The following is a 12,506-nucleotide window of genomic DNA, read 5'->3' as shown; positions in this document are numbered from 1 at the left end:
GTATGGTTGTCAGTAGAAATAGTCTGATTAAAAAATCCATGTAAAATAAGCAGGGTTTTGTTAAATTCATTTTACAATGTATTTGATACCAAGACATTACTTTAGCATCTGGCTTTAAGACAGAGATAAATTCAGCCTGAAATTAGATCAAATCCTGTAATAAATGGCATGAGTAGAATTCTCCTTTCTTATATCTTACCCATTCAGAAATAGCCCATGAGTTACCATCGTCTGTCAGTCAGACCATAGTCAAATGAACATATGACTGGGAATGCTTTACCAATTTCACTAGAAGCATGCTCTTGGAAAAAGCAGCTTCATGGTGTAAGCACTCTGATGGTGTCTGAGAGTAACTGCTACCCCCTTCCTGTCAGAAGAGTCAGAGCCAGTGTCAGAGATTGCAGGCTTGAAGCTAGGACGGTTAGTATTATCCACGGAGCAAGGAGAGTGTTACCAATCTAATGTAATCCTGTGGATCTTTGGACCCCACAAGTGGCACCTGCAAGCTCACTACATGTCTGTGGTTAACCTTAACAGTTCTTAACAGCAGCTCTCTACCTCTTTAATACCCTGTAATCAGTATACAGAATTATCCTGCTTAAAGCCAACCTCAATTACCATGAGGTGAGAGTACACTTTCAAGTGTCTCTTGGAAGTAGTTTACTATTCTAATGTGAAGAATGTGTTTTGCCCTTCCTCCCATCGTGAACGTGAAGCCTTGCTGTCAGAGAGGCAGCCACACAGAAGTGGAAGATCTTCAAGTGAAGAACTTAACTTTAGGCAGAAAGAGGGGGAAAAAAAGAGTCAGATTTCTGGTTTAGGTCATTTACAAGCATCACTGCTTATCTCTCAAGTCATGGACAGAGTAATTTTCCAAAAGCATCACTAATTAAAAACACCTTTTGGAAACAGTTTGCTTTTGGCCATCAAGCAGAAGTGCTGGCAGTAAAAGACAAGAGTGGTTTGAATTGTCATCCCGGGGCTGTGGGGGAGAGGGAAGGAGCTATGTGAACTTAACGGAGCTAGTGTGTAGGGCTGCAAGTCAGAATAAAATCAGAGTGTCATTTGGCATCCATGCAATCCCTGTGTCTGAGCCCATCAGAAGCCTGCTGCTCTGTGGCTTCTGTCACGCAGAAGTACAGGCTGACCTCTCTGTGTCTGCCAGTTGATGCTGAGTATTGAAATTTGAATTTGTGTAAAAGTATACTGTGCTAGGAACATGCAGTGTATCTCCGATTCATCCTGACAGCGCTAGGAACTCAGACTGACTTTTAGCACAGAGACTGAGGAATTAGTACTTCTGCATTTGATTCCCACTTGCTCTGTGTTATTAACTTCTCTGTGCCTTGCTATCCTTAGCTGACAAAATGGGGACAGCACTTCTGCTGCCCGTAAATGTGTTATGTGAACAGGAGTTGGTGAAGTGCTTTGGGATTGCAGGTATGAGAATGGCACTTCTGGCGAGGCCAGGAGCCTGCCCAGCCCCTGCTCGCACAGTGGCACTGGGAGGTGCCATTGAGGGGGATGACACAGTCCTGGCCGCTTTCCACTGTCCATCCCAGAGGACAGGAGGCATGATGCTAACCTGAGTGGATTTCACCTCCTCCGGTGCTAGCTGTCCCAAATGTCTAGCCTGAACAAGGTGCAAGCTACTTCTGCCCTCAGTGGAGGGAGCGGAATGCACCTGGAAAGTGAGTCACTTGCTTTTTTTAACCACCCTTACATGGACAGTCCTCTAAGCTGCAGAAAAGATTGCTTTTCCCCTCCCCTGCTCTATTTGTGAGGCCACATCCTGACCCAGACCAGGAATTTGACATGAATCATGAGCAAACCAACTCTATTCCTGCTCCCTTTGCTTTTTCCACTCTTCAGGATTTTAGGATGGTTCGCTTCTCCCTTGCTGAGACCCCACAAAGCACTTTGAGATGGGAGCAGTGCTGCAGCAGGGAGCCAGGAGATGCTCTAGGCTCGGCAAGGGCGTAACAAGGCTCGTCTGTACTCCCACAGCCTCTGACTAGACACAAAGCTCTTAAGTAGCGAACATTGGGTGTGATGATTCTCTCTCTTCGCTTTCCACTGTGCACGTACGTGTGTGGGCTGTGCTGCCAAGGTATTAATGATTCTTGAAGCAGAACATGTGAGAAGAGGCAGATGTAGTGCACAGTGAGTCAGTGTGAGTACGCTACAACCTTGGCATAGGTTAGGGATGCTTTTGTTTTCGGCTGTATAAGCTCTCGGAGAATATCCTGGAAACAGCGGGATTGTCACCAGAGTTTTGTTCATCTCTGTGTTTTAGTGTGTGTGCCTCTGATTTGACATTGAATCATCAAAGTGTCGAGATGAACTCAGAAAAAAAAAAAAAGGCAGTCAGTGCATTTAGCATGAACATGTCAGGTGTTATCAGATGCAGAAATTTCTAAATATTTGCTGACCAAAAAAGATTTTAAAAGTAATAGTAAAACTTGAAGAGAAATGCTTCAGAACATTTAATTTAATTTATATGAGTATTTGAAAACAATACACTATGGATAATACTTGAAATCATCCAAAATCTGACAAATGGACTTAATTCAAAATATAAAAATCTCACATTCTTTTGAACCAAGACATATGTGCTGGGCAACAACTCTGTATCAAAGCTTTGCAGCTGAGTTTTAAATACCTTTTCAAAAGGAACCATGTACTATAAATGCTATCAGATTCTTAATTAAGACAGCACAAGCAAGGAGCATGTTTGCAATAAATTATGGGGATGTGTTCTGACATGCTTTATCTATGTAAAGATTTCTATTTTTATGTGAAGCTATTTACAGATTATTGATTTCAAAAATAGGTTTGTAACTAAAGAAAGATGCATCATATTTCAGTTGCTTGGAGTTGAGAATCTTGCCTGGCTGTCTGCCTGCTCTCTTAGATGTTTATTCCTGTGGCTTACAAGTGTATGGAGTGATTCTGTCCTTCTTATTTTTCTCCCTTTATTTGGAAGAAGGAATTTGTATTCAGGGACCAGGTCCCAGGTTTCTTACCCACGCAAGCAGGCTGATTTTTATGCCTTTGAAGCACAGAATAATTTCATTGAGGTCCGTGAGGCTTTTTGTGTGAGTAAGACTTTTGGGTGGTGAAGATCCCTCTCAATATATTTTGTCAGTTGTCACTGTTTTGTTTCAGGGCAGCAAGCTGTTGTCACAGTGTCAGTGGAGCCTGCTAAGCTGTAAGCCTGCCTTGGAGTACGTGTAATAGAAACTTTCAGCGTAATTTTTTGTTACTTAATGCTGTGTGAACATTAAAAGAAATATTTAAATAAATCAGAGCAAAGCCTGAAGGTAGAAGTAATATTTTTCATTAGAGGAACCTTTAGAATTTGAAAACTCATGCAAGTTTGTGTACCCAAGAGCCTGTCTATTTTTTCCAGCCATGCCAGTTGGTCTAATAAAAGATACTGCCTCTGTCTACAAACCTTGTCCTGCCTGCAAACTCTGTTCATTGCATCTACAGCAAAACACTGCTGGATTATTAAAATAATTCAGGGCTTCTTTGCTTGATTATGGAAACTCACATTTTTGTGGTTTCCTCAAGTCTCAGCTTTTTGAATCCCAAGACACAGACACAAAATGATGCTGTCTGGTTTCATCACATAGGAGCTCAAACTGCTTCACTGATTCCTCATTTTAGAATGGATATTATAAAGGTAGCCTGCTAGAATTCTTCTGCCATCTGGATTTTAGGGTATTTTGTAGGATACTGTTGGTGTATACTATCAGCTGTCTGGCGTGGATGGCCTCTGGAAGCAGTCCTGTCTTAGTACCTGTGTCAGCATCTGATGTGGTGTTGTGGTGATGGGAAGCAGAAGAAATGGGAAGAAGAGGCTGGCAGAACAGGAAGTCTGGCATGGGCTGTGGGTGTAAATCTTCGAATCTTGCTACGTGTCTGGCTGGGTAAGCAGAGTGGTGTACCCCTTCTAAACAGCAGGAAGCTTGGATTTGGACTTGTTTGGAAGACCTGGACCCAGAGCTGTCTAACAATCCTAAGGCCAGCCATGCAACGTTTTTTTCAGAGCTGTTTAATGTGCCTTTTAGAGCCCTTCAATGAGCATGTCTCTCGGATCCGAATCTAGGAGCTCTAGGCTAGTAGCTTTAAAATAGACCAAGGTGGTGATGATCTGGACCATCTTGAAATATCCATGGGGTAGATGCTTTTCCACCCTCAGAGAGCACAAGCCCTTTCTGTAGTTTGCAGTCTTGGGGTCTTACCCGATCACTCCCTCTGCTGCATGTCTTGGCTGAGTCTGTCACCCTCGCAGGGACACTGCTCCTCTCCCGAGCAGCCCTTGCTGTCCCCGAGGAGCCTTGCTGCAGGCAGTGCCCTGCCTTCCAAGTGAAATGGGAACAGGTCGGTGCTTGAGGGGCGTTAAGTTCTGTGTCCTGTGCTGCCTTCTGTCTGCCTTTGGGCACGGCTTAAATAGATAGCTGGTAATTACTTGTAAAGCCCTTAGTGGCTGTGGCTGGGGCTATTTTGGAAGCTGATTCTCCCTGCATGCCCTGTTGTGGAAGTTGTGGCTGGCTGGAATGGCCCGTCGCCCTCTCGCTGTGGTGACCTCCTCTCCTGGGTGTGTTGCAGGGAGTTCAGGGGGAGAGCTCTCAGCAATGGCATGCGGTCTCTTGGGCTGCCTGCCAGGGCCTGAATTTGGTGACCTTTAGGATGTGGCAGAAGATGCATTTGTAAACCTTGGTTATAATAACTGGGAGACAAGCAGAGAATGCTGGAGGAGGAGGAGGAACGTATTTTTTACAGACAAGCTGTTGGCTCTCTGTTTGATGTTTATGACCAGCAGCTAGTAGGTAAATATACTGAGAAGTGCTGTGACAATTGGAACTGTTGCTCTTTAATAAAATTTTAAATGGAAAAATTATACAGATTTCCTTGAGGAGCATGTGTGTGATGCTGAGAGCTCTGTGACTTCTAACGCTGGATGGAACACTTGCTCTCTGCTTTGCTGGAATCATTAAATTCCCTTCTGTAAAATGAGTGCAGTTATGTTTTAGAGGTGTCCAGATGTAGTTGCTGTGTCACTACCCATGCAGTTTGCGGGTGGATTTGTTTCTTTTAAGAAGAACAAACAAGCCAAGGCCAGCAGTCCAGCAGTTGTGTGGGTTACACAAGAATGTGGTTTCATGTAATACCTAATTTGGTATCACTGTGGGTTGTGTCTCCCACCATGTTCTCCACACCAGCTCTAATGGCAGCGTTGTGGCAGGTTGAGCTGGGTTCATCCTGGGTTCAGCTGACCAGTGGAGAACTGCTCAGCCTTTCCTCACCTTTGGTCAGTTGGTTTTGATAGGTGAGGACTTGGACTGGTGATCTGAACTGACCCACCATGGCTTCATCACCCCCACCTGGTGCCACGGAATGCAGCAGGACATGTGTCTGGCTGGAGGAGCAGGCGAGCAGGATTGCTCCACTGTGCTAATAACAAAATTGGGAAAGGTGCCCCTCTTTCCTCACTGCAGGGCCTTCCTGATGAGAAGGACTGTCTGTGGTTTGGTTGTGGCAGCCAGCACTTGAGAAGGGGTGCTTGTGTTTGTATGATCTGCTGGTGAATATTTGCATCGCTCATGTTACAGGTTTGCAGTGTGTTCTTGCTCTGCCTGAATGTGTCTGACCTGCAGAGGACAAAGGATCATCTTTCTACTTTCCTTCCAATTGTTTCTGCTAATTTAGCATCAGTTTGAAGCTTTGTCTTTGCTTAGAGATCAAATGGCCAGGGACAAGGCTCTTTGTTTTCACTCTGTGGTAAAAGTGGCAAGGTCAGTCCCAGTGGGGATTGTAGGGTTTACACTGCTGAATTTATCTCATGTATTGAGGGTAGGTTTTCCATCACCTACAGCTAATGCATATTGATAACTCTAGCATCAAAAAATACCCTTTTTCAGCAATGAAAACAAGGTCTCTGCTTGTAATGGCATTTTCACCTCAGTGGATAGGAATATCTTTGCAGCCATGTAGAACAGCCTTCCCAGCTCTCTGTTTCAACATCTCAAAGAGCAGCATCTTACTTAACCTGCAAACTCAGATCATTCCACTGGTACTTTGCAAGACTTCCTGAGTGGCACAGGAGTTCCATCATACCAGGAAAGAGGCAACTTTCTGGTGAAACAAACCTTGAACTTAAGCAAGCTTTTCTTTTCTATCTCTATCTCTTTCAGAAATAAGTAAGCCTTTGAAGATGACAACCTCATGGAGCGACCGACTCCAGAATGCAGCAGATCTCCCTGCAAACATGGATGGGCATGCTCTGAAAAAGTACCGCCGGGAAGCCTATCACCGGTAAGCCATCCGTGCAGCTCCAAAACCAAGCATAACCCCCACATTTCTTGGGTTTTTTTATTTTTGCTTGTTGGTAAAACATGAAGGTTGTTCTTACCTTCCTTGTAGAAGTGTTGGTAGAAGAGAGCTTAGAAGATGGCACAGTATTGGCCTGCAGGAGTTTGCAAACAGCCGAGTTGAGATACATGTACTAGAGCAAGAGAGGATATGCTTCTTAATGCAGTCAAGAGATTAATCAAAGTCACATTTTGGATAGAAGCTTTCAAGTCAATAAATACTCAGTGGCAGGGGTTTTATAATAATTATTGCAGTGCACACTGGGAAAGCAGAGCCTCAGACACTGGAATGCACAAATACATAAAAGGAGGAAATCAAGTGGGATCTAGTGTGATTAATTGTGTGACCACAGGAGCACACAGGAGCACTAGGCGAGGGCCCAGCCTTTTCACTGGTAGGTGTATCTAAAACCACCTTTGCTGTAAAACAATTACAGTAAGTGAAGAAGATAGAGTTCAAAATAAAAGGAATGTTATCACTCTTACTTTATAGTTTGGGAATCAAAGTGCAGGCACTAGGCTGTTTTTACAAGATCCCATTGGAGGTTTGGTTGAGCCAAGAATTTAGTCTAGAGCTCTCAAGGTTCCAAGCATAGAGCATAAAAGACGGATGAAGTCTGTATCCTTACCAGATGTCTGGACTGTTACAGAGTTAAAAACAACAGCATCTAGTAATTGTCAGTATTCCGTTTGTGGGAGGTGTATCTTCAAAGTTTAGCATGGTTATTTTGAGAAGTCATACAGTGTGATGATCAGAGGATATTCAGCAGAAGGGGAAATGTATGTCTGATGTAGAAACAGAAAAAGAAGTCAAGTTTCTCAACCTCATGCTTAAATGCCACGTTGCATTTGTGATTCACATTGGTGGTATTTCTGGGGAAGTGCTTTGGAAGTGTTAGATATCTTTTGATTCTCCAAATGGAATCTAATTTGAGAAAAACGCCTTAGTGCATCATATGATAGGCCAGGTTGTCCAAGTTGCAGTGTCCAGGGCTAAGTAATGGATCCTGTGATGTGTTTCCAAAGCTTTCCAATTTCCAATGAATATGTTTGAGCAACATGTCTTAAGTGGTGGCATTATTTGAATCTCTCTGTCAGCTGGTTTGTCAGATATGGAAGCATTTAATGAATGCAACTATATATAGCATGTAAAAAGAGAGGGATTTTATACCATTCCCTTCAAAAATCTTCACCTTGTTGCAGTCATTGACAGCTTTACCTTTGTGTCATAAATTTACTTAAAACTTCAGCTGTGTTAATCCTGATTCAGACTGATGGAAATCAAGTCAGAGTAATGCTTATATTTTTTTTCTAAGTATTTCCTTAACATTTGTTACGGTTAAGTGCTGACAGTTTGCTAGATGTTGTACAGGATCCAAAGGAAGTCATGCTTGTCTTTAAGAGCTCATACATTCAAGTTCTCATCATGTTTACCCTTACTTGTGTAAGAAATCCTTACTTTCAGAAAGAATTTCCTTATGGAAGAGGAGAGTGCAGTCATATAAAGGGGGGTTTCCCACTAGAAGCTGGGATCTGTTAGTCCAAAATTAGTCTGGTAAAGTTTAAGTACCTGTTTTCAGAATCTAGAAATGTCTTATACAAAACGTACTGAGCAGAAATGCTGCTACCATCTCAGATTTTCATGGAAAGCACAACATAGGAAATACATTAAGGGGAGGCACATTTTTGTTTTGGAATTGCTATCCTCTTTCAAGGAGAGAGAGAGAGAGGGAGGGAATGGGAGAGAATGAGAGAACCTGATGCCAAGACTGTAGTATAAATCTGTGCTATTAATGGCTTTGGTATACCAGTTTCATGGGAGTTATTTTGATAATCCAGTATTGTGAGAATCTGAAACAACCTCGTTCCAGAGGCAGTGTTGTCAGATTTCTATTTCTGGTGCTTTTCGTGGTCACAGTGTTAACAGATGTGATGTTACTTTAAAAAGTGCAAACTTAACACGATAGAGTATGACTGAAGTTATTTCCCCTTGGTGTTTGATATTATGTTTTTTAGTGTTTTATTAATGCTTCAGGTGCAGAATATGTGTGCTGGTCACTGCCATGAGCTGTAGGATGTAAATTTGTTTCACTAGGGTCCAGGTATGCTCTGACTCTTGGATATTGCTGAAGCACTGCAAATTTTGTGAAAAAGAGAAATAGAAAATACAAGGTCTGATTGTCAAGGTTATTTTCTTTCTCTTTTTTATTTTTCTTCTCTTTGTTTTTCTTTCAGTCTTTTTTTCTCTTTTTTTTTTCTTACTCCAGCGACTAAATGAAAAATCCTTGAAAACATGAATCTAAAGTGACTTAGAAACAAAACCAGTAAGAGCACTGAATTTAAACCTTTTACTTTTTTGTTACCTTAAAGCCAGCCAAAGCTATTTTATGGGCCCAATCTGAAAGGCTGGAGGAGCTTGGCACCTGCACCACATTTACAGATGAGCTTAAGTGGGACTAGTTTTTGTAACCTATGTTGAAAGCCTAGTTGAGCTCAAAGTCATTCATTGGGATTTTCTAAATGCTGCTAGTAATGCCTAGTTTTCTGAAGTGTGAAATCTAAAAAACGTGTTTCACTGTTTGTTTGCTTCATGCTTACTGAAATACCAATGGAGATACCTAGACCAATCAATTTAACATTCTCGTTCTCATGAGGTACACCAGATTGGATATGCTTGAATTGTAAATGAATTCAGATGAAATAAGGGGAGAAGTTTCCAAAAGCGGAATAGTTTACCTTAAAAAAGATATATAAATGTTCTTGTGGCCATGAAACTTTAAAAAACATTTTTTAAAATTATCTCTGAAGATGCCATTCTAATAGTCATAATTTACTGTAGTCATTCTTACTTAGAATGTGTTTTTTCAGGTGCTGCACTTCTAATTGTATCATAATTGATGGATGGATGTTCAACATATAATAATCGTTGGCAGAAGTCCCAGTTGAGACTGGTTTAACTGGTGTAGTGCATACTGACTCAGAGTATGATGACTATATCGTAATCATATCTGGATTGTCTTGCCATGGGCAAGACATGGGCAAGAATGTTCAGAATCAAATTTTTATAGCTATAGAATCAGAAAAATCTGTTGGGTTGGAGAAGTGGTGGGGTTTTATCTTCAAGGTATTTCTGACAGCTTTAATGGAAGCTCTTCGTTAGCTGGTGTTGCTGTCAGACCTTGTTGCTCAACACTGCTGGCACCTGTCGGAGGTGAGGTCTGAAGATGAATTAATATACAAGCTACATGTTACTCATTCTCTAGCAGAGGTCACTGGTAAGAGGATCCTGCATTACTGTGCTATTGGCAGCACACATTTTAATTTGGAGATAAAATGGCTGTGTAGTTCTTGGGAGGCTTTCCTTGGTGTGTGTGGTTGTGAGGCCACCTCCCTCGTGTGCTGCTTGTTGACTTTTCCGGGTAGAGGATAATCACTAGATCATTTGTTCTGGAGGAGTACTGTCATTTAATGTGATTGTAATTAGGCAAGAACTAGGTTGACTCTGAGCCACCAAATTGCCCTAGTGTCTATTTTTTAACTTGGAGTGAGCACTTCTAGGCACCCTCTGGATTATCTCACATAGCTCTTTAGGGTTTAAATAGCAACCACATCTAGTTAAAGCAAATAATGGAAAAAGTTGGTGTTCCATCCACTCTTGTTACTGACAGTTACCAAGATCCCGGAAACAGGTATTTGCACTTATATTTATTTATCTGTGGTTTTGGCTTAACAGAGCAGTAAGGCTGAAATGGCCTTTTTGTTAAACATACTGGCTTTGGGATGCTTCTACCATTTTGCATCAGAATAATTTGAGACTTCTCATCCTGAATGTGGGGTTTCTGTTGTTGTTTTAATTGTTGGGCTTTTTTCTTGCTCTCTTGTTTACTGGCTAGTGCAGGGCATGTGGCATCATGATTCCTAATCCTAATTCTCCTGCTGACTGCTGATAGAGTATTGAATAAGTTGCTTCATAGTTTTGTACTTCAGTTTGCTTTCAGAGCACCTTATGGTGGTGATATAAGTGATTTTAGCTGTTACTTTACACTGAGATCCTGGATTAAAAAATTGTATATACTTTAATAATGACAAAGCAAAAGGATTGCCAATTGGTTGTTTTGATTTCATGGATTAAAGATGTACTTTAGCTTGTTCAAATTTGTAGACTTTGGGCTATTCACTGCTAATCTTGTTTCTTTGCTTTATTGTTACGGGATCATCAGTGATTGCAAACAGGTGGAAGTGTTGTATAAACAAGGCTGTGAGACTAGAAACTGTTCATCTGTTTGGGTGGCTGTATTTAAAGTCGCTTCAAAATGGTCAGTTCATTGAGGTGGAAAATTAGAACAAATCTGTACCAGTCTGAAAGTGCTCTTTTCCTCAGACACATTTGGACAGGTGATGTGTGGTGTTTCCATGTACTGGGTAGCTCTGGAGGCTCTGTTGGCCGTGGTCTGTCCTCGTGTGTCCGAGCAGCCTCCTTGGACCTGTGTGGTGGCATGTGTGTGACAGAGGGCCGCGTGTGGCTCTCTCTGGTTTGTTTTAGTGCTTTAGACATTGGAGGAGGGAGAGGGAGTGTCGAGTCTGCAGAATGGGTGAGCTTACTAAAAAGCACTACACTTGCCAAATTAATAATAAAGAAATTGCATTGTAAATGTCCCATGAGCCTTAGCTTTAATAGTTTCAGGGAGCAGACGAGTGTTATTTTGGGATGGAATCCATATGTGAGCTTCTTGGCACTTTGCTGTTGCCTGGGAAGAAAACCCAAACAATGAAAACAGAAATGGCCAAGGCTATCTCTTTGCATCGGATTCCTGCTGAATTTCAGGGGGAAGTGCTCTTGGTTGTGTTTTTGGATACAGCCTCATCATGCTTTGAAGTTCCAGTCATTACTGGATTTTCCAGTTTTATGCCACTATAATTGTGCAAGTACAGTTAGACTCATGAAATTATTGGGCTTTGTGCTGGAAATGTTACTAGAAGTGGCCAGGGAATTTTTATGCCCGTCTTTTATTTCCAGCCTGATACTGTTTCATCCCCTAAAGTTATCTCAAGACCAAATACTATCTCTAAATACGATTACAAATATTCAGAATATTCATCTTTGGTTGAAGAAGGAATAAAATATAACTCTGAAAATCTAGAATTAAAAAATAAGACCAAAATGGTATGATAAAAAATAATATATGGAATGGTCAATACCTGCCTAAAGAGGCCAGACTTAGCAAAAGAACTATTTAATTGGTTTTAAAAATTTAAAGCAGTTTATTTCTTCTCTAAGGCAGCTACCAAAACATCCAGCACCCAAAGATGAGACATTTTGATAATATGGTAGTAACTTCTTTAGATTGCTCACATGCTTTGTGCCAGATGAATATGGTCAGTGGGGGAGTTCACTGCTGCTGGTGGAAGTCACCTGTGACCAGAACTGTGATGTCATGCGGTGACACAAGTCCCCAGGCAGACCACATCTGGGGACTAGCTGGTCATACTGAGAACATCGAGTTGTTGTAACAGTAGAGGGGGGTTTATTTCATTATTTGCCTTTTTAAAGAGGCCACAGGGAACTTGGGCATGGGAGACTATTAAAAGCTAATCCATTTAGTTCCCATTATTTCTTTTTAACTCTCTAGCGTATTAAAAAATGGAAATTGTCCATGAAGTGAAGATTAACCAGAGTTCCTAAACCCTGAGTAAGCAGGAATCTGGGCCTTCTGGCTAGTTAGTCCCTGTTTTGTGGTTGGCTCAAGCCCAACTGTCCACCACAGGCTTTTTTAAACACACGTGTAGATCATGCTTAGCCAGCTCCCACTGTATTTGCTGTTCTGCTCAGCTCTGTTGCAATTTTCTTTGTATTTATTTAGTTTCCGTGAAACATACTGCCCAGAAAAATGCTAATTGCTGCAAGGTATTTCTAGAAACATTTGGAAAATTATTATAAAGTGCTCTGTTCCAGAAACCTTGCCTCACATTGTTCATTTTCATTTTCTCACTATGAGGAATTGTGAGCCATGTGCCAAGTTCCTCCTTAATTGTAAGGTTCTGTGCATTTTGTTTATTTTGTTGGTCAAACTACAAGACTCTTATACACACAAATTTCATTCAGGGCACACAATTATTTAGAGATTT

At 41.5% G+C, this 12,506-nt stretch overlaps 1 protein-coding gene across 1 annotated transcript in view; it reads left to right on the top strand.

Moving 5' to 3' along the window:
• NT5C2 (5'-nucleotidase, cytosolic II) overlaps positions 1 to 12,506 on the top strand; it is a 60,856-nt gene that overhangs the window by 12,519 nt on the left and 35,831 nt on the right. The window contains exon 2 of the mRNA XM_082286515.1: positions 6,204 to 6,324. Within this exon, the coding sequence (XP_082142641.1) occupies positions 6,224 to 6,324 (101 nt within the window). The 5' untranslated portion in view covers positions 6,204 to 6,223. The remainder of the gene's footprint in view (positions 1 to 6,203; positions 6,325 to 12,506) is intronic.

Source organism: Coloeus monedula, assembly GCF_965178545.1.
Source record: "Coloeus monedula genome assembly, chromosome: 8".
Lineage (NCBI taxonomy): Eukaryota > Metazoa > Chordata > Aves > Passeriformes > Corvidae > Coloeus > Coloeus monedula.
Note: the sequence above shows the minus strand (reverse complement) of the source record. Positions and strands in the feature narration are given on the sequence as shown.